The 20122-nt window shown below is 50.0% G+C and overlaps 1 protein-coding gene across 2 annotated transcripts in view; it reads left to right on the top strand.

The window, feature by feature from the left end:
- The window catches only part of CSNK1G2 (casein kinase 1 gamma 2), a 65616-nt gene that overhangs the window by 20769 nt on the left and 24725 nt on the right, over positions 1 to 20122 (top strand). The window contains exons 2-3 of one of the 2 annotated variants that reach the window (XM_053299263.1): positions 2569 to 2701; positions 8908 to 9441. In XM_053299263.1, the coding sequence (XP_053155238.1) occupies positions 9255 to 9441 (187 nt within the window). In that variant the 5' untranslated portion in view covers positions 2569 to 2701; positions 8908 to 9254. The remainder of the gene's footprint in view (positions 1 to 2568; positions 2702 to 8907; positions 9442 to 20122) is intronic. The other variant, XM_053299262.1, reaches the window with a different exon arrangement.

The following is a 20122-nucleotide window of genomic DNA, read 5'->3' as shown; positions in this document are numbered from 1 at the left end:
TGGTGGCCCTGGAGACCAACCTGGCAGCCGCATTCTGCACCAGTTGCAGTTTCCAAACTAACAAAGGCTGCTCAATGTAGAGCACATTGTAGTAGTCAAGCCTGGATGTTACCAGCACATGCGCCACTGTTTTAAGGTAGTTTGTCTCGAGAAATGAATGTAGCTGATGTATCAGCCGAAGCTGATCAAAAAGCATTCCTGGCCATTGCCTCAACCTGAGAGATCAGAGAGAGGTTTGGCTCCAGAAGTACTCCCAGACTACATGCATGCTCTTTCTGGGGGAGTGCAACCCCGCCCAGAACAGGCAGATCTAAATCCTTTCCTATGTCTTGACGTCCCACAATGAGTACCTCCGAATTGCTTGGATTCAGCCTTAATTTGTTCTCCCTCATCCAGACCATTACTGCCTCCAGGCAGGCATTTAGGAAAGTAAGACCCTCTCCTGACGAGGCTGACATGGAGAAATAGATCTGGCTGTCATCGGCATATTGATAGCACCCTGCTCCAAATCCCCTGATGATTTCTCCCAGCGGTTTCATGTAGATGTTAAAAAGCAATGGAGATAGATTGGAGCCTTGTGGGACCCCATACAAAAGCTCTCGCTTTGAAGAGCAATAATCTCCAAGTGACACCATTTGAAATCTACCTGAGAGGTCGGAGTGGAACCTCTGCAAAGCAGTCTGCCCACCCCCACCCCCCCACCGGACCAGCCCCACTCAAGGGCTCCAGAAGGATACCATGGCCGAAGATATTGAAAGCCGCCAAGAGATCCAAGCGGACCGACCTGTCGCTTCCCAATTGGAGATCATCCACCAGGCTGGCCAAAGAAGTCTCCACCCCATAGGAAGGGAAAGATTGTGCCATCGAGTTGGTGTCGACTCCTGGCGCCCACAGAGCCCTGTGGTTTTCTTGGTAGAATACAGGAGGGGTTGACCGTTGCCTCCTCCCGTGCAGTATGAGATGAGGCCTTTCAGCACCATCCCATATCGCTGCTGCCCGATATAGGAGTTTCCCATAGTCTGGGAAACATACCAGTGGGGATTCGAACCAACAGCCTTCTGCTCTCGGCAGGTTGCTTCCCTGCTGCGCACAGCCCGCCTGGAAGCCAGTTTGAAATGTGTCCAAGTAATCTGCTTCTTCCAAGACTGTCTGGAGTTGGGACGCCACCACCCTCTCAATCACCTATAGGGTAGGGATGTGCACGGAACTGGTCTGGATGTCCTTTATGGGCCTCCGAACCGATTCGAAGAACCGGTGGTTCCGCTGGTCCAATGCCGGCGGCGTGGCTCTTTAAGGGTGGGGGAGGGTGCACTTACCCCTCCCCCCACTTTCCCCCCACCAGCGCTCCGTTATTTGCCAAAACCCATGGGACGGCAGCGGACCTCTTTGCCGCCCCTTCCCCCGTTGTTGCCCGGAAACGTGGAAGTATAGTCTGCGCACGGGCCCACTGTTGTGCGCGCATGCCACACACGTCCCGTGTGCACGTCGCGCACACGGCGTGCACTGCGGGCGCACTCACGACAGCAGTCGCATGTTCAGTCAATACGTCCGCGTTTCCGGGCAACTACGGGGGAGGGGCGGCAAGGAGGTACGCTGCCGTCCCATGGGTTTTGGCAAATAACGGGAGTGCCGGTGGGGGGAAAGCGACGGGAGGGGTAAGTGCACCCTCCTCCGCCCTTAAAGAGCCCCCATCCGCCCAGCGTCGGACCGCAGCTCCGCGGTTCTGTGCACACCACTAGTGTAGGGCATGTTCTCTGGAGTCACAAACCGAAATTGATCCAACCCAACCATACCTGCATACAACAACCAGGTGTTGCTGGACACCTCCCTAGTAGACTATGCAATAACCATGGGGATCCAGTTCGGCTCGAATCCGAGAGATTTTATCCGCAAAAAAATGTGCGTTAAAGGTGAATCAGCGAGAAATTAGATGGGTCTAAATTCTGATTTCAAGGGAGGAGGGGCTCGTGCTAGTCCCCTCACGGCCCTAGACAGCTCTGCTGGACGTGAGCTTGCAGATGCAATGCGCACAGAAAAGAATGGCTTCTTTGCTGCACACTTTGCCCGCGCATAGGTCTTCCTGTCTGCTCTGTGCTGTAATCTGTCTGATTTGAGTTGACTCTTTCTCTGCAGTGTTACTGCCCCACCGCAGTTCTCCTGTATACCAAGGGACTAATTTAGAAGTGGGTCGGGGGGGGAGGGGGCGCCTGGGAGCAATCGTGTCTACCGATTATCTTCTGCATCAGCCCCTCTGTCAAGGGACCTTCCAACGCCGGCCACAAATGGCCCGTTTTTGTTTTTTGTTTTTGCTCCAGAAGGTGTCCAAAGCACTTCTCGGGCAAGCTCAGTTCATGCACGGTGCCAGCAGTTTCTCCTGGAGCTGAGAGGGCATCGTCCACCAAGCCCCTCTCAGTTGCAGGGGAACAGGTCCTTCACCAGAAACCTTATGACGAAGCTGCCTCATTGCACTGGGAGCCAGGATCTGTCGACCTGTGTGAAACTACAGGAACCGAAACAGAAGTCCGATACATTTAAAGCAAGTCTCTTCTCTTTTATTTGGACTCCCAGGTGGCTCCAGTCAGGAGAGAGACCTCTGGCCAGCCGTCTTTCTTTCTGCAGACTCTGCTCGGCTTTCGGATTCTTTGCGAGGAACCCCCAAGTTTGCTGGAACTCGAAACGAAAGCTGCTGCCTTCCTCGCGGGTAGGTGCATGCGCTAACTTTCTTCGTATCGGTTGGGTGGCAGCCGTAATGCTGAAAATAACCCGAACCAGGAGACACCAGAAAAGAATTGCTTTCCTCTCCCATCACACCAGTGATGGGAGAGGAAGTGGAACAGGGCAAGAGGAAGCCCTGGTGGGAGCTGATGCAAAAGGCCAGCTAGGTAGGCTGGGAAGTGTACCTATTGCCTCAGAGTGCAAAAAGAGGTCCCAAATCCGACTCATCTCATCCTGCGTCCCATGATGGCTAACCAGATGCCTCCAGAAAGTTCACTATCAGGGGTGGGACAACGGCTACTTTCCCTGGTGGCTTGTCTGAGCCATGTGGTAATCTGAGGTAGAATGCTCCTTTACATGGAGGCTCCATCTAGGTCACCCCAATTTAATACTGTAGAATAGGCCCGTCCTCCGTAAGACTGTTCAGGAACCCCTCTGGATCAGAGCAATGGTCATAGGAACATAAGAAGCTGCCATATACTGAGTCGGATCGTAGCTCCATCTCACTCAGTATTGTCTACCCAGACTGGCAGCGGCTTCTCCAGGGTTGCAGGCAGGAGTCTCTCTCGGCCCTGTATGCTTTGGTAGTTTGTTGGTTCAATTAAAAAATCTTGTCCTATCTTGGAGATGCCTCCAGGGAGGGCTCTTGGGACCTTGATGCTCTTCCCAGAGCGGCTCCATCCCCTGAGGGGAAGATCTTGCAGTGCTCACACTTCTAGTCTCCCATTCTCATGCAACCAGGGCAGGCCCTGCTTAGCTAAGGGGACAAGTCATGCTTGCCACCACAAGACCAGCTCTTTTCCCTGTTGGTCCACTTGGTAAGCAAACGGGCGATAGTTCTTTGACATGGCAAGTTGCAGCCAGCCGCAGGAGATGCTCACCCTGGGCTATGAAGACCAGTAGGCCAGCTCAGTATAAGGCAGTGTGGTGTGCCCCTCTGGGCTTTGAAGAGGAGGTCCTGAGTGGGGTGCGGACCGCACTCTTGAGCAAACGGAGAGGGAGCAAGAGCTGGGCAGGTACCTTCCCAGATCGAGCAGAAATTACTGTAATAACCTGAATCCAAGGCTAGGTTTCCCCCGGGTTTTTTGATATTAGAAATTAGGAGATCACCTTAAATTCAGAATCCTGTTCCTTTCAAGTAAATGCAGGTATAACCTGTATTTAACTGCTACTTTTTAAGGGGTTGACTAGCGAGCCAGAGGCTGCCGGTTCGAATCCCCGCTGGTATGTTCCCCAGGCTGTGGGAAGCACCTCTATCGGGCAGCAGCAATGTAGGAAGAGGCTGAAAGGCCTCATCTCATACTGCGTGGGAGGAGGCAATGGTCAACCCCTCCTGTATTCTACCAAAGACAACCACAGGGCTCTGTGGGCGCCAGGAGTCGAAATTGACTCGACGGCACGCCTTTACCTTCACCTTAAATTCAGAGTGTTCGATTTAGGCAAATACAGTACAACATTTTCAAGGTGGGCCCAGAAAGGGCTGAAGATAATCATTCTGGGAATCGACCATTTGAGACTCTCGGGTTGTCAGCCTGCAATGCAAGGAGGGTTTGTTCAGTCCCCGTCCCCCCCCCCTTTTTTTTTTGGACACAGTGCCTATCTTATATGTCCGATGAGCGTGTGGCACTACGATCTTTCCCCAGCTCTGCTGAGTGAACTCAGGGACATTCTCACAGAAGTGTCTTCCCAGAGCGGTGAGGCATCCCATGTGGGCATGAGCTGGCTTTGTTTTTGTTCGTCAGCCATCTTCCTCTTCCTCCGCCTCCAAACAGCTTCAGTTTCGGCCCGATGCTGACTGGCCGATGACTCGTCTGGAGTCCGGTCGGCACCCTTTGGTCTTTTATCGGAGCACTTCAGGGAGCATTTCCTGTTGGGCCGGCTCTGGCAGAGAAACAAGGAAATACAGTAGATCAGGGGGAAAGAAGCGGCCTTTCCCCCGACCCCTTCCAAGCTGCTTTGCGGGTTCGGCTTGGCTGATTTTGACCAGCTTTTTTGTGTTTTGTTTTTTGGGAGAGGAAGACTTTTCTGAAATCCAGCGTTTCAGTTTGTTCTTTTGACTCTATACACACACACACACACACACACACACACATTCCGTGTTGTTTGCAGCCTGCTTCGAGTACACACCAAAAGGAAAAGACGGGTAAGAAACCCATCAGGTTTATAAAACTGGATAGCAAGTGCTAAACTTTCAGCAGCTTTGCAGGTCAGCCTGGACCTCGAAAATATAAGAATTGCTCTGCGGGGACACATCACGGCTCCCCGTTTCCAGCAGTGGCCAGCCAGGAAACCCATGAACGGGGGCACGAAGGCAATAGCTACCATTTCTTCCAGCATCTAGGATCCAGGGATAGACTGCCTTTGTCCATGGAGGTTCCACTAATGGCCCTGGGTGGGTGCTCAAGACTTCTGGAGACTAATAGGTGGGATTCTAAATATCCAGCCCAATGTCCTCTTCCTGGACAGGAAACCTGCATGAAGATTGTAGCTCCACCCCATTGTGTGTTGTCTTAAAATCTCGTCCGTACCTGAGACTGTTGTGTGTGCAGCAACTGGTTGGAACCCTCAAGGAGAACGAGGCTGGGAGGCTCCTCAGATGACTTTTGTTTCAGTTTGGACTTCTTGGCAGGGGGAAGCTCTGGCCACACCTTGCAAAATCTATACAAATCCATGGGTAACAAGAGGGTACTGTTTTGAGTGTTGGTCTGTCCTGTTCTTCTTTACGGGGCAAGGAAGAAAGTAGGGGTCATGAAGGCCTTGTATTTAGATCTTGGATTCCTTGTTCTGTTTTTTTGTAACCGGGTTATAAATTATTATATTTACATCACACGCTGAAACCAGTTTCACTTTAGTTGGAGCCCGGGTGCGTTTCTTGCCAGGCTTCCGGCAGAAACTCCCGAGAATAGTTGGGATTTCAGATCCTTGTGGGGCTGAATCTCCCAGCCTTCCTTGGGAGGAGCTGTTAATCTGGCTTGGAAGTGGTTTATACTTCTGGTGTAGACGTGACCGGCGCATTAAACAATTGTGGTGCTAAACTGAGCCCAGAGCCAAAAAGCCAGTAGGAGAAGAGGTCAGATGATGAATCTCCAACCAGACTGGATTTACTCTGGCTAGGATCTGGATTCTCTAGTTCGGCGTGCCGTCTCGGAGTCTTGGAACCACAGGGGTGGGGACCTTTTCAGCCTTGTGGGTTTTTTTTTTAGCTCTCAAACCCTGCAGTTGGACATAGCACAATAGAACAAGTAACCCCCCAGTTTGGGAGGCAGTGTTTCCTCTAAGGCGTGTGCTCGCACACACATTTTTTTATGTCCACTCAGTTAGTTTTAGATCTCGTTCAGGTTGAAGCAGGAAGGCCCCATTCCAAATGCACATGCCTTGACACTGCTGCCCAGGGTGGGGGAAACCTCATTCTGCACACAGGTTGGGGGTGGGAATGAGAACACACAGATGGGAAGATGTCAGATATTTGTGTCCTCATGGTGGTGGTGGGTTTTTTGTGGGGGGTGGGATTAAGATTGCAAAGGGGAGAGAAAGAGTCCTGTTTTCCCAGAATTCATTGCTCCTTACGTTCTGCACTTGTTAAGGTATCACTTCCAGGTATTCTGTGATTGAAACCTGGGGAAACTTTGGGTACGCTCGGGCTTCGGTCCGTGGTGTATTGTTTCTGTGCCAAAAAAGTGTCACAGCTGCTGCTTCGGAAGTGTGCCGGAGAGAAATGAATGCCTTCTCCCAAAGAAGGCAGGAATTTAGGACAGCAGCGAAAAGGTGCAGTTGGACTCTTTATCCCTGACATCCTAGCTTTCCAAGGTAAAGTCACGCTGGATGTGCGCTCAGGCCTGCATTCTGTAGTAGTACAGTCCCGGGAGAGGGCTGTACCACGTCTATCCCCCACCCCGATATAGCTGAGCCCCTTAATCGCTCCTCTTCCTTGTTTCATGTACGCCTCTCATTCTTTGGCTTGCTCTAATTCGGAAGGATGAGCTGGCCTGTTCCTCCCACGCCTTGTGGTAATCCTCTGGGAATCGACTGACTTTTCTTTCTAGCTCTTGAAGGGAAAGCCTCGTCTAATCCAGATTAACAGAAGTGTGCCTTTAAAAAAAAATGGATTTATGTTTTATTTTTTCTTTCTTTGCGGGTTGTTTCCATGAGTTTTAAGGCTCTAAGGTGGATGCTCAAACTTGGATTAAAAGCTGTGGCTTTTGTGGGGGAAAGGATCAAAGAGGGATTTTTTGTTTTTTAAGTGCCAGATAAAACCAGTGCTTTCCTTGAAAGGCAATGCTGATAAACTTTCTAGTACAACTTCTGTGTTTCTTGGCAGAGATCAAGGCTTGGTCATGCTATAGGGTGACTAAGAACTGGAACTTAGGCAAATGAGGGACAAGGTTGGTTTCTTAGTGTCTTGGATTTTCAGGAAGTTTTTCACACCCAGCTTTTAGTTTTGCATCTCCTCTGGAATCGGGTGGCGGGGGTGGGGAGGATGCGTTCACACATCGGCCAGATTTACCCCAAGCTATTGGGGAGCACTTCACACACAATTTGGTTTTTCATTGTGAGTTAGAGTATAGCCCGATTTAAATCCAGTTTCTGTGTTCTGTTTTTTGGGCAACTTTGAACTCACAGTAAAGCCTCTCAGTAAACTCACGGTAAAGTGTGAGAAAAGAGGTGGAATGCTTAGAAGAGGCATTTCTTCCTTTGTGTGTGTGTGAGATAAGTGAGTGTTTCTTCTCAATTGGGATTAGAAGCAGCATTCCCTCCTGTGAGAGACGCAGGGAGTGCCTCTTCTAGGATGGCATTTGCCCCCTGCACATCTGCCACAGACCATTTTAGAAGAGGTATTCCCTCCCGTGTGCAAGAGAAAAGGCAGGATGCCTCTCAAGATGGCCACTCAGCATAGGCAATTACCATAAGCACTTGTTTGTAGGGATGTGCACGGAACCACGGAGGCGTGGTCCGGCACTGGGGGGCATGTAGCTTTAAGGGGGGGTAGTACTTACCCCCCACCGCCGCTCTTCCCCCTCTGGCGCTGGTGCGTTTTAAAATCTTCCTGGGGCGGCAGAGTTCCTCCCTGACACCCCTGCCCCCGTCGTTGTCTTTCAAAGCCTTCAAAGGAGTACAGCTAGTGGCGCGCATGCGCCCTGTGCGGTCCGCGCGCTTGTCTTCGCCGCTGGTGTGCGCGCTCCACATACATTATGGCGCGCGCCAGCGGCGGAGACAAGCACACACGCCGTGCAGGGTACATGCGCGCCGCTAGCTGTACTCCTTTGAAGGCTTTGAAAGACGATGGCGGCAGGGAGAAACTGCCGCCCCAGGAAGATTTTAAAACGCACCAGCGCCGGAGGGGGAAGAGCGGCGGGGGGGGGTAAGTACTACCACCACCACCCTTAAAGCTACATGCCCCCGCCCTCCCGGACTTCCGAACCGGTCCGGAGGTCTTTTATATTGTGCCCGGACCAAACCATGCACACTCCTACTTGTTTGAAAAAGAATTAGGGCTGCCACCCACTGTGAAGATATGTTAGTGAATTAATCATGTTGGTTCTAATTCAGTACTCGGTGACATCTGCAGAAGTTGGTGTGTAAGAAAAAACCGCTATAATGAAAACTCCTTTTTTCTTGAGCAGCGGGTGGCTGTTTTAGCAAAGCATTGTTATAGAAGAAGCATTCCCTTTCCCCTGTTTTGCATGGAATACCTCTTCCAACATGGCATTTGCCACCTGTAGCTTCTATAAGTGTTTGAATTAAAACAAAAAAAAAAAGTTAAAATGTCCCAGTCTGCTGGCCGATTTATTAAGGTCACTTTTTAAGAGCTCAAGACGAGCTTTTTACCAGCAGAATTCTGTGCCTGTTTACCTAGAAGGAACTCCTGTGTGTTCAGCATGGCCTCCTCCCTAGCAAGTAGGTGCTAAGTTGATAGTCTTAAATTGGTTAAGACTAAAAACTTAACTAAGTTAATACTTTCCCCGGCTCTCCCACCCTGCTGAACGTTGCAACCCAAGGGGAAAACAGAGTTGTCCAATTAAACTGAGGATACTGCGTGTTTAGATCTGTTTGAACCAGATCAAAAGTTTTTCATTCAATTAATTGGCTACAGAGTCAGCCCTGCCTGGGCCTAATCATGTCTCTGTTCTTTTTTTGTTAAGTGCATATGTTCTCTGCAGTCACCTGATCTGTTTCTGTTCTCGCCACCTCCAGCTTGGACGCCAAGGATCGTCGCTGGACGTCCCCCTGCCCCCTTCCGCAATGCCGTCTTCTCCAAAGAGTGGCCAGCCGGAAGCACCGGTGGGGAACCCGGCAGATCCGGCGAGAGGACTCCCGTTCCACTAACCCGGCGCATGCGGGCGGCAATCCACCCCCCGTGCCCGCCCCGCCGCCGCCCGTGATGGTTTATTAACCAAGAAGAGTCCTGCATTGACATCTCCTCCTCTTCCTTTATTCCCTCTCCCCCCCACACACACCCCAAGCCCCGCCTCACGTTTCGGCCATTTGGGGAATTGTATGGCAGCGGCGTAACCGTGGAGAGGCCGGGGTATCACAAACTTATGGATTTTGATAAGAGAGGAGGGAAGGGGGAGAGCGAGGAGGGCAAAAGGATGTCGAAGACGGGCGGCAGCCGGAACCCGCACGGGAGCCGGACAACAGGGACCAACTCCGGCGTCTTAATGGTGGGCCCCAACTTCCGGGTAGGGAAGAAGATCGGCTGCGGCAACTTCGGGGAGCTTCGGCTAGGTGAGTCGGGGCGGCGGCGGTGGTTCTGCGTGGCATCCTTATTTCCCTCCTGTGGCCTGAGTCTGGTGGCTTTGACTTGTCGCCTCTGCCTGTTCCGAAATACTTACCCCTAGAACAGGGATCCTCAGCGTTGGGCCCCCAGATGTTGTTAGTGGACTTCAACTCCCAGAATCCCAAGCCCCAGTGGCCTTTGGTTGGGGATTATGGGAGTTGAAGTCCAATAACATCTGGGGGCCCAACGCTGAGGATCTCTGCCCTAGAAGGAGCAGATCTGTTGAGTCCACCAGGAGTGGAACCATTGCTAGTTGTCACAGGGGTCTCTTCTAGAAGAGACCACTGCCTCTTCTGTGTTCTTTCAGGTCCAGAGAGAGGGGTGGCAGCTGCTGCTACTAGTCTGGTGGTGTCTCTGAGGCCACTTCCAGCCTCAGAGGCGAGATGCCTCCAAATACCAGTTGCAGGGGAGTAACAGCAGGAGAGGGGGCATGCACAGACCTCTTGCCTGTGGGCTCCCCAGAGGCATCTGGTGGGCCACTATGTGAAACAGGATGCTGGACCAGATGGGCCTCCTTGGGCCTGATCCAGCAAGGCTGCTCTTATGTCCTTCCATTTTTGTTTGTTTGTTTGTTTGTTTGTTTAATATATTTGTATACTGCCCCAAATGCAAGTCTCTGGGCGTTTTACAACAAAACAATAAAAAAACAACAGATTAAAACATTAGTCGCTTAAAATTTAAAAGGCTAAAACGATTAACACAAAACGATATCTTACTAAAAGCCTGGGTGAACAAATGTGTCTTGACTGCCTTTTAAAAAGTTGTCAGAGATGGGGAGGCTCTTATTTCAGCAGGGAGCATGTTCAAAAGCCTCGGGGCAGCAATGGCGAAGGCCTGTGTCCCTGAGTAGCCACCAGACGAGAGCCGGTGGCAATTGCAGTCGAACCTGTTCTTGTGCTCTGAAAACAAAGTTCTCCACATTCTGGGCTATGCAGCCAGCATTTTGCACTGGGACTCAGTGAACCTGTTTTCCATGCTTTGTGTAGACTCCAAAGTTGCTCCAGAACGCTTGTTTTGAGTACATTTGGGGTGGGGGGATGGGGGTTTGCATACCTACTTGAGGCACTCCTTACTTTGAAGGCGATGGGGCGGCAGTTCAGTGCAGCACACCTGCAGAAGTGTCTGTGTTCAGTTCCTGTTGCCTCCAATTCAAGATTCTCAGGTGGCACAAAAGTATTAGACTGTTTAGACGGAGAGTCCATAGCCCAGTGGTAGAGCATCTGCTTTGCATGCAAAAGGCCCCATGTTCAATCCCTGGCACCATCTCCAGGTAGGGCTGGAAAAGACCTGTTTGAAATCCTGGAAAGATGCTGCCAGTCAGAGTAGACCTTCCTGAGCAGGGTGGACCAAGGGTCTGACTCAGTAGGTGGCAGCTTCACGTGCTCATCGGGAGCATCGATACCTCAGTGGCAGAGCATCTCCATTGCATGCAGAAGGTTGCAGGTTCAATTCCCTGGCAGTAGCTCCAGGTAGACGTCCTCTTCCTGGAATCCTGGTGAGCTGCTGCCAGTCAGTGCAGACATGATACTCTGTCTTGTGGCAGTGAATTCCACAAGTTCATTGAGCATCATATGCACAGTGTCCACATGTCCATCCTGAATGTACTGCCTGTCCATTGTGTTGAGTGACCCCAATTCTGGTATTCTGAGAAGTGGTGGGAGCAGGGAGAGGATTTCTCTTGATCGGCTTTTTGTACACCAGGTGGTATTTTCTAAATTCTTGAGGGGAGCATGTGTGTGCTACCCTCAGTTTGTCTTTTCTGCTTAACTAAAATTCCCAAACACTTCCTGCGTTGTGGCAAAAGTATCCCAACCTCCTTTATGGCTTTAATTTTTCTATCTATCTATCTATCTATCTATCTATCTATCTATCTATCTATCTATCTATCTATCTATCTATCAAATTTGTGCACCACCCCAAATTTTAATCTCTGGGCAGTTAACAATACCATAAAACAAGTTAAAACATACACAAAAATCTTAAAACAATTTAGGCTATCCAAAAATCAAAAACAGATTAAAATTTAAAAAGTGAATAAAGCTTGGGTGAAGAGGTGGGTTTTCAAGTGCTTTTTAAAAATGGTCAGAGATGGGGAGGGTCGTATTTCAGTAGGGAGCGCATTCCACAATCTCGGGGCAGCATCCAAGAAGGCCCGCCCCCCTCTGGGCTGGTGGCTCCACAGACAACCTCAATAGGCGGTGGGGGTCATAATGAAGAAGATGTTTTCTTAAATGCCCAAGCCGTTTAGGGCTTTATAGGTTCTAACCAGCACTTTGTATTTTGCCCGGAAACCTATTGGTAGCCAGTGCAGCTCTTTTAAGATAGGAGTGATGTGGTCTCTCCAAGATGACCCAGAGACCAACCTTGCTGCTGCATTCTGGACCAACTGGAGTTTCCGAACTATATACAAAGGCAGCCCCACATAGAGCGCATTGCAGAAGTCAAGCCTGGAGGTGACCAGCACATGTACCACTGGTCTGAGGCCGTTCATCTCAAGAAACAGACACACCTGGCATATCAGCCGAGGCTGATAGGAAGCCCCTCTGGCCACTGCCTCAACCTGGGACACCAGGGAGAGGTGTGGTTCCCGAAGCACTCCCAGACTGCTTGCTTGTTCCCTTTGCGGAAGTGTGAGCCCATCTAGAACAGGAAGGTCAAAATCATCTCTGGAGTTCTGACCCCGCACAATAAGTACCTCTGTCTTATCTGGATTCAGTCTCAGTTTATTCTCCCCCTTTAAAGGACAAGTTTGCTGATTCGACAACTCCACACTTTCCTTGAGGAGAATGACCCGGAAACAGTGGTACACCAGCTGGTATCCTCCAGGCTGGACTACTGCAATGCGCTCTATGTAGGGCTGCCTTTGAATGTAGATTAGAAACTTCCATTAGTCCTTCTTGCAGCAGCCAGATTGGTCTCTGGGGTATCCCAGAGACACCGATTTATGCCTGTTCTTAAACAGTTGCATTGGCTGCCAATATGTTTCCGGGCAAAGTGCTACGTATTACCTTAAAAGCCATTAATGGCTTAGGCCTGGGTTACCTGTGGGAGCGCCTTTCTCTACAAGATCCTGAGCACTCATTGAGATCATCATCTTCGGGTGCCACTGGCTCATCTGGCGGTGACCCGGGATGGGGCCTTCTCAGTTGTCACCCCATGTGGCTAAGTTCTATAATGTGGCTAAGTTCCTCAAGTTGTGGAACACGCTCCCCGTGTATATAAGAGGATTATCTTCCTTGGTGGCCTTCAGGAGAGACTTCAACACCCATCTTTTTAGCCTGGCTTTTAATTTAATGATATCTAGTTTTAGTTTTAATCTGGTTTAAATAGTTTTGTTTTTGTTTTTAATTTTCATTCAAAATCAATCAATCTTTATTATGGTCCTAGACTGGCACAAGAATAAAAATCGTACAAGGGCATGGACAAGGAAAAAACATCAAGTGCTAGAATTAATTGCTTTATTAGAGACGTGATAGAGGCATCTCACTCCAGGGCTGATGCCTCCTCTGCTGTCGGGGAGAAGGAAGGTCTCGGGGGAAAGATGACGTCATTCTGAGGAAGAGGGAAATGCTTCTTTAGAAGGGACCCCCTCATATCCCGGCTGTACTGATTCCTTTTACCTAAATTTCCTCTTGGCAGATCAGAATGACTCTAGGCTAAGAGTCATTCTGGCGGTGGCCAGAGGGGCATAATGTGGCCAAGTTCTGCCTTATATCTAGCAAAATTCATTTAGAGCTCATTAAGAACTAAATATTCCAAAGCCTATATGTATGTGGCCTCCCCTCGCTGGATATGTTGCTGCCATGTGTAGTATAGAATACAATATGGTATGAGATTGAACACTGCTCTGTATTAATTACATAATTTTGCTGTCTTGCTACCTTTATACTCCATGTCATTCTGTTATTAGTGTTGACTAACTTATATATATATATATGTTATTATTGTTATTATTGTTATTGTTATTATTTCTTGTTTACACAGTCAGACAGGTGTTATTGACTGGTTTGTTTTATCCAGACATCGAGTCCTTCCCAAGGACCTGGGATGCCAGAATTTTATTGTCAGTTGTTATAGATATCGTTGCAGAATATAGGCTGTTCCCAGTAAAGCTGCTTTTTGTTGTTGTTGTTGTTGTTGTTGTTATTATTACATTTATATCTCGCTCTTCCTCCAAGGAGCCCAGAGCGGTGTACTACATATTTTGGTTTCTCCTCACAACAACAACCCTGTGAAGTAGGCTAGGCTGAGAGAGAAGGGACTGGCCCAGAGTCACCCAGCTAGTGTCATGGCTGAATGGGGATTTGAACTCGGGTCTCCCCGGTCCTAGTCTCGCTTCCTCTACTTACTATACTAAGTAATTTTATAGAGACTATTATTTTGTAGGAGTAGATTGTTTATACCATTTTTGTCTATTTGCTGTTCTGCTGGTCAAAGACTGAAATAAAGACTATGCTACGCTAGAAGGGACCCCTTCCCTGAATGATAAGCCCGTATCCTCTGGAGCCAGCTGTCGTGGTGCACGTGGGCTCCAACAAAGTTGGGAAATGCAGTCGGGAGGCCCTAGAAGCCAAATTTAGACTGATAGGTAGATATTGAAGTCCAGGACTCCCACGGTAGCATTCTCAGAAATGCTACCTGTTCCATGCACAGGTACAGTGAGACAGGCAGAGCTGAGGGGTTTCCATGCGTGGATGAGACCTTGGTGCCGGGAGGAGGGGTTTAGATTTGTTAGCATGGTATAGTGGTTAGAGTGCTGGACTAGGACCGGGGAGATCCGGGTTCAAATCCCCATTCAGCCATGAGACTTGCTGGGTGACTCTGGGCCAGTCACTTCTCTCTCAGCCTAACCTACTTCACAGGGTGGTTGTGAAAGAGAAACTCAAGTATGTAGTACACTGCTCTGGGCTCCTTGGAGGAAGAGTGGGATATAAATGTAATAATAATAATAATAATAATAATACATTTTGGGGCAAGCAAGGCCTGTACAAAAGGGACGGGCTGCACTTTAACCAAGATGGAACCAGAATGCGAGTGCTTAAAAAAAGAAAAGATCACAGAGCAGCTTCTAAAATGACTCCTAGGGGATAGCCGACAGGAGCTGGGCACTATCCCATTTGGCAAATGCCACCCCTTAAGGTGTGAGGGTGCATATGCTTCAAATGAACCAGTAGGGGACAGAGTAGAACCAAATAAAAAGCAGACAGAAGGATGTGCTAGCTGGTCACAGAGATCAAATGGCCCTAAGAAAGATAGCACACACCAGGTAAGAGATTCAGTATATAGGTGCTTCTGTGCCAATGCCAGAAGCCTCCGAGCCAAGATGGGTGAGCTGGAGTGCTTGGTTGCGAATGAAAACATAGATATAGTGGGCACACTTAGAGAGGAGAGCTGGTTTGGTGGTAGCAAGCATGACTTGTCCCCTTAGCTAAGCAGGGTCCGCCCTGGTTGCATATGAAAGGGAGACTAGACGTGTGAGCACTGTAAGATCTTCCCCTCAGGGGATGGAGCCACTCTGGGAAGAGCAGAAGGTTCCACGTTTCCTCCCTGGCAGCAGCATCTCCAAGACAGGGCTGAGAGAGACTCCTGCCTGCAACCTTGGAGAAGCCGCTGCCAGTCTGTGAAGACAATACTGAGCTAGATAGACCCAGGGTCTGACTCAGTGTATGGCAGCTGCCTATGTTCCTATGTTCCACAACCAAAACATGGTGGAACAGTGAGAACCAGTGGGACACTGTTTGTTGTTCCTGGGTATGAACACTATAGAAAGGACAGGGAGGGGAGGATTTGGGTTGGAACAGCACTGTGTATTAAAGAAGGGATAGAATCGGACGAGCTAGAAAACCTAGACAACCCGGAGTCCTCCCTAGAAACTTTGTGGGTGACAATACAAGGCCTGAAAGGAAGTGTGTTTCTAGGGATGTGCTATTGCTCTGTTGACCATAATGCTGACAGTAACTGGGAGTTGCAGAAGGAATTCAGAGAGGCATCAAAGACAGACAGACCTGTAACAATGGATGACTTAGGGAGGTGAGCTGGTCTGGTGGTAGCAAGCATGACTTATCCCCTTAGCTAAGCAGGGTCTGCCCTGGTTGCATATGAAAGGGAGACTAGAAATGTAAGCACTGTCAGATATTCCCCTCAAGGGATGGAGCCGCCCTGGGAAGTTTCAAGTTTCTTCTCTGGCCAATTCAAGATAGGGCTGAGAGAGACTCCTGCCTGCAACCTTGGAGAAGCTGCTGCCAGTCTGTGAAGACAATACTGAGCTAGAGAGACCAATGGTCTGACTCAGTATATGGCAGCTTCCTAGGTCTCTATGTTCAATTACTCACACATAAACTGGGCAAATTCACATTCAGATAATGACAGAGAGGCCAAATTTCTAGTTACAATGAATAACTGTGCCCTAGAACAATTGATCACGGAACCAACCAGAGAGAAGGCGACCTTAGACCTTTAGAAGAAAGTCGACTGAGCAGAGATATGATAGAGATACTATAAAATAATACATGGTGTGGAGAAAGTTGATATAAATTTTTCTCCCTCTCACATGACACTAGAACCAGTTTCCCATGAAACTGATTGCCAAGAAGTTTAGGACCGACAAAAGGAAGAACCTTTTCACACCATGCATAATCAAGCTGTGGAATTCTCTGCCACAAGATGTGGCCTCGGCTAACGGCCTGGATGGCTTTAAGAAGGGTTTGGATAAATTCATGGAAGAGAGGTCTATCCATGGCTACTAGTCTGAGGGCTGTGGGCCCTTCTAGCCTCAGAGGCAAGAAGCCTCCGAATTCCAGTTGCTGGGGAGTAACAGCAGGGGAGACGGGGCATGCACAGACCTCCTGCCTGTGGGCTTCTCAGAGGCATCTGGTGGGCCACTGTGGGAAACGGACTAGATGGGCCTCCTTGGGCCTGATCCAGCAGGGCTGTTCTTATTATTTTCTATTTTAATGTAAACTGCCCTGAGCCGCTTTTGGAAGGGCGGTGTATAAATCGGCTAAATAAAATATGATTTGTGCACTGAAGAATAATTACGAAATGCACTGGGGAAAGAAGAGGAGGTGTAAAGGGTTTTAAAAGCGTAGCGGGCCCCACGTTTCTGGATGGGGGCTCAAGGCAGGCTCTGGATTTTGAGGAAATTGCTGCCCTAGAATCCTCCCCGGGATCAGCCAAGAGATTGGGGCGGAAAGTGTTCCCTGCTGGCACGCTGTTTGGGAAAATCTAGGCTCTGGCCGGCTGACCGCGGTGGTGCACTCTCCTCCGCCATCCACGCCCCGCTGGGAGAAGAGCCGCTCTCTTCCAGGGCCTCCGGGCATCTGCTGCAGTTTCCGCTCTCCGGTAGCATCTGTCTGTCTCCCAGGAGGCAGGCGTGTGGGGCCGGTGGTGTCGCAGCTGACGCCAGCTGGGAAGCGGGTGGCCCTTCCCGATCGTGCCCTGTTAAGACGATACTTTCTCTTAGATCCTCACAAATGCTGCGGATTATCTCTTCTCTTTTTCCACCTCCCACCCAATCAATCTCTCTCTCTCTCTCTCTCTCTGGCACACGCGGTGCCGATCCTCCATTATCCCGGGGGCTGAGGTCTTGCTTGGATTTCCTCTCGTAAGCGGGCAGCACTCCTGCATCTCCTCGGCCCGGATTAAACATTTCCAAAGCAGGCTCGTGAGCAGAGCCAGGACCAGCAAGCGCCCCAATTCAGTGCTGGGACCAAGAATCTCAATCAATCAATCAATCAATCTCTTTATTTCGGTCAACGGCCAGCATGGAATTAAAACAAATGTAAAAGAGAGGACAATCAAACTTCTGTTGCAAACAATAACACCAGACCAAGAATCTCTCTGCTCTTTCATTGTTGGTTTCAATATGAAAAAAGACCTTTTTGACTTTAAACGTCGCCCTTTCAGTGGGACGGGCTCGTATATCTAGTGCGCGTCCTTCCCGGTGGCTGTTGAGGGGGTCTCCCTTGGGTCTCTTTTTAGCAAAGTAGCCAAATTTGCAGATGAAACTAACTGTTTAGGGCAGTGAAACCCACAACGGATTGTGAGGAGCTCCAAAAGGATCGCTTCAAAATGGCAAATGCGGTTCATCGTAAGCAAGGGTAGAGTGATGCATATTGGAGCAAAAAGCCCCAAAAATCACATATATACTGAGCTGTCAGTAACTGACCCGGAGAGGGATCTTGGGGTTGTGGTAGACAGCTTGTTCAAAGCGTTGACACAGTGCAGTGGCAGCTGTGAAAAAAGGCAAATTCCACGCTAGGGATCATAAGGAAGGGGACTGAAAATAAAAATTCTAATATTATGATGCCCTTAAACAAATCTATGGTGTGGCCACATTTGGAGCACTGCATGCAGTTCTGGACACTGTATCTTGAGGACATTGTAGAACTGGAGAAGGTGCAGAAGAGGGCAACCCAGATGATCAGGGGCCTAGAGCACCTTTCTTATGAGGCAAGACTACAACACCTGGGGTTTTTTAGTTTAGAAAAAAGGTGGCTGCAGGGAGATATGATTGAGGTCTACAAAATCATGCATGTGTGGAGAAAGTGGACAGAGAGAAATTCTTCTCCCTCTCCCATAACACTAGAACCAGGAGTCATCCCATGAAACTGAAGGCCGGGAAATGTCGGGCCAACAAAAGGAAGTACTTTTTCCACACAGTGCATAATTAATCTATGGAATTCTCTGCCCTGGGATGTGGTGATGGCTACTAGCTTGGATGGCTTTAAAAGGGGCTTGGACAAATGCATGGAAAACAGGTCTATTAATGGCTACTAGCCTGGTGGCATAGGTCACCTCCAGCCTCAAAGGCACGATGCTTCTCAATCCCAGTTGCAGGGGAGCAACAGCAGGAGAGAGAGCAAGCACATAACTCTTGCCTGTGGGCTCCTCAGAGGCGTCTGGTGGGCCATTGTACGCTGCTGGACTGGATGGGCCTTGGGCCTGATCCAGCAGGGCTGTTCTTATGCACTGTAAGGCCTGGGGCCAACCCCCTGGTTCATTGTTTATTGGGCCCATGTGAAGCTCCAGCCAAAGCCGAATACTCCGCACAGTCAGCGTGACACCAGGCCGGGACGACTGAGGAGACCCAAGTTCAAATCCCCATTCAGCCGTGAGACTAGCTGGGTGTCTCTGAGCCGGTCCCTTCTCTCTCAGCCTAGCCTCCTTCACAGGGTTGTTGTGAGGAGAAACCCAAGTATGTAGTACACCGCTCTGGGCTCCTGGGAGGAAGAGCGGGATATAAAATGTAAAATATATATATAGAGAGAGAGAGGCGGGGGCCCTTTTCAGGGAAATGGGACCCTCTTGGAAGGCCCCTCCCCTGCGCCTTTCCACTCCGGACGCTGTCTGTCGGAAAGGGGCCTTCCAGTCCCGATTCGGCATTCCTCAACAAGCAGGTGAGTCGGCAGGGGGGAATTTCCCCCTGCAGAGTAGGGGAAGAAGCTGCCGTCTGTGCCCTGTGCAAGGCTTCTGGACGGGAGATGGACCCCCAAGCTACCCTTTTCTAGCTGTCCCTCCAGGGTACCCAACTCTGGGAACAGAAGCCTTTTGCGCACCCCTTCTGTTTCCATCCTCTGATTGCTTCCCTTCTGGTTGGGTGTTGTTGGTTTTTTTTGTTTTTTTAAATAGTTAAATACTTGAGAGTCTTTCCCAATAAAAGGTCAAGGGGAAGCCGGCGTGATGTGCGGAAGCAGGTGCTGTGGGAGGTTTTGCACGTCCGGAGCTTTGCAAGGACAAATTATGGAAGGGTTAAAGGGAGGAGGGGGCCGGGGCTTTGGGGCGGTGACCTCATGCATGCCTCCTCTGGCCGGGCAGTGGCTTCTGAGCCGGGCAGGATTGGCCGACGAGGACGGGACTCTTCCCCCACTGAGAGGCTTCTGCAAACCTGCGGCTCTCTGTGCGTCTGTCCTTTCGGCCTCTGCTGAGAAGTGTGTAATTTCGCAAAGAATCTTACAGGGTAGGAAGGGGCCTTGGAGGTCATCTAGTCCAGCCCGGCGAAGGAATGGGCTCCAGCATCCCCAAGAGCTGGCTGTCCGGCTTCTGTCTGGAAGCCGCCTCTGGCAAAGAAGAACCCAGCGCTCCTTGCGTGAGGCAGGCAATTCCACTGCTGGGCAGCTTTTCCAGATGTCCAGCCTCGACCTGCTTCCTTGCAACTTTCAGCCCTTGGGTTCTTTGGTATACTGGCACCTGTTTGGCCATCCCGGTCGAATAGAACCTCCATGCCCAGGGGAAGTCTACCTCTGGACTGACTGCACCCTAGGGAGTTCACGGCAGAGGCGAAACTTGTAGGGACATAGGAAGCTGCGTTATACAGAGTCAGACCGTTGGTCCGTCTAGCTCAGTATTGTCAATACTGACTGGCAGTGGCTTCTCCAAGGTTGCAGACAGGGGTCTTTCCCAACCCTACCTGCAGCCACCAGGGACCTTCTGCATGCAAAGCCAGTGCTCTGCCACTGAGCTACGGCCCCATCCCCAAGGGTGGCATAAATGGGTCTCCCATTCAGGCTCTGACCACCCCATGACCTGCTTAGCTTCAGCAAGGCGGCTGCATCGTGCACCCTTAGACCATGTTCTGGGAAGCCCTGATGTGGATTAGGAAATCTTCATGGGAGGCAGAGGTCTCAACAG

This window comes from Hemicordylus capensis, chromosome 2 (assembly GCF_027244095.1).
Source record: "Hemicordylus capensis ecotype Gifberg chromosome 2, rHemCap1.1.pri, whole genome shotgun sequence".
In the NCBI taxonomy this organism is placed as follows: domain Eukaryota; kingdom Metazoa; phylum Chordata; class Lepidosauria; order Squamata; family Cordylidae; genus Hemicordylus; species Hemicordylus capensis.
Note: the sequence above shows the minus strand (reverse complement) of the source record. Positions and strands in the feature narration are given on the sequence as shown.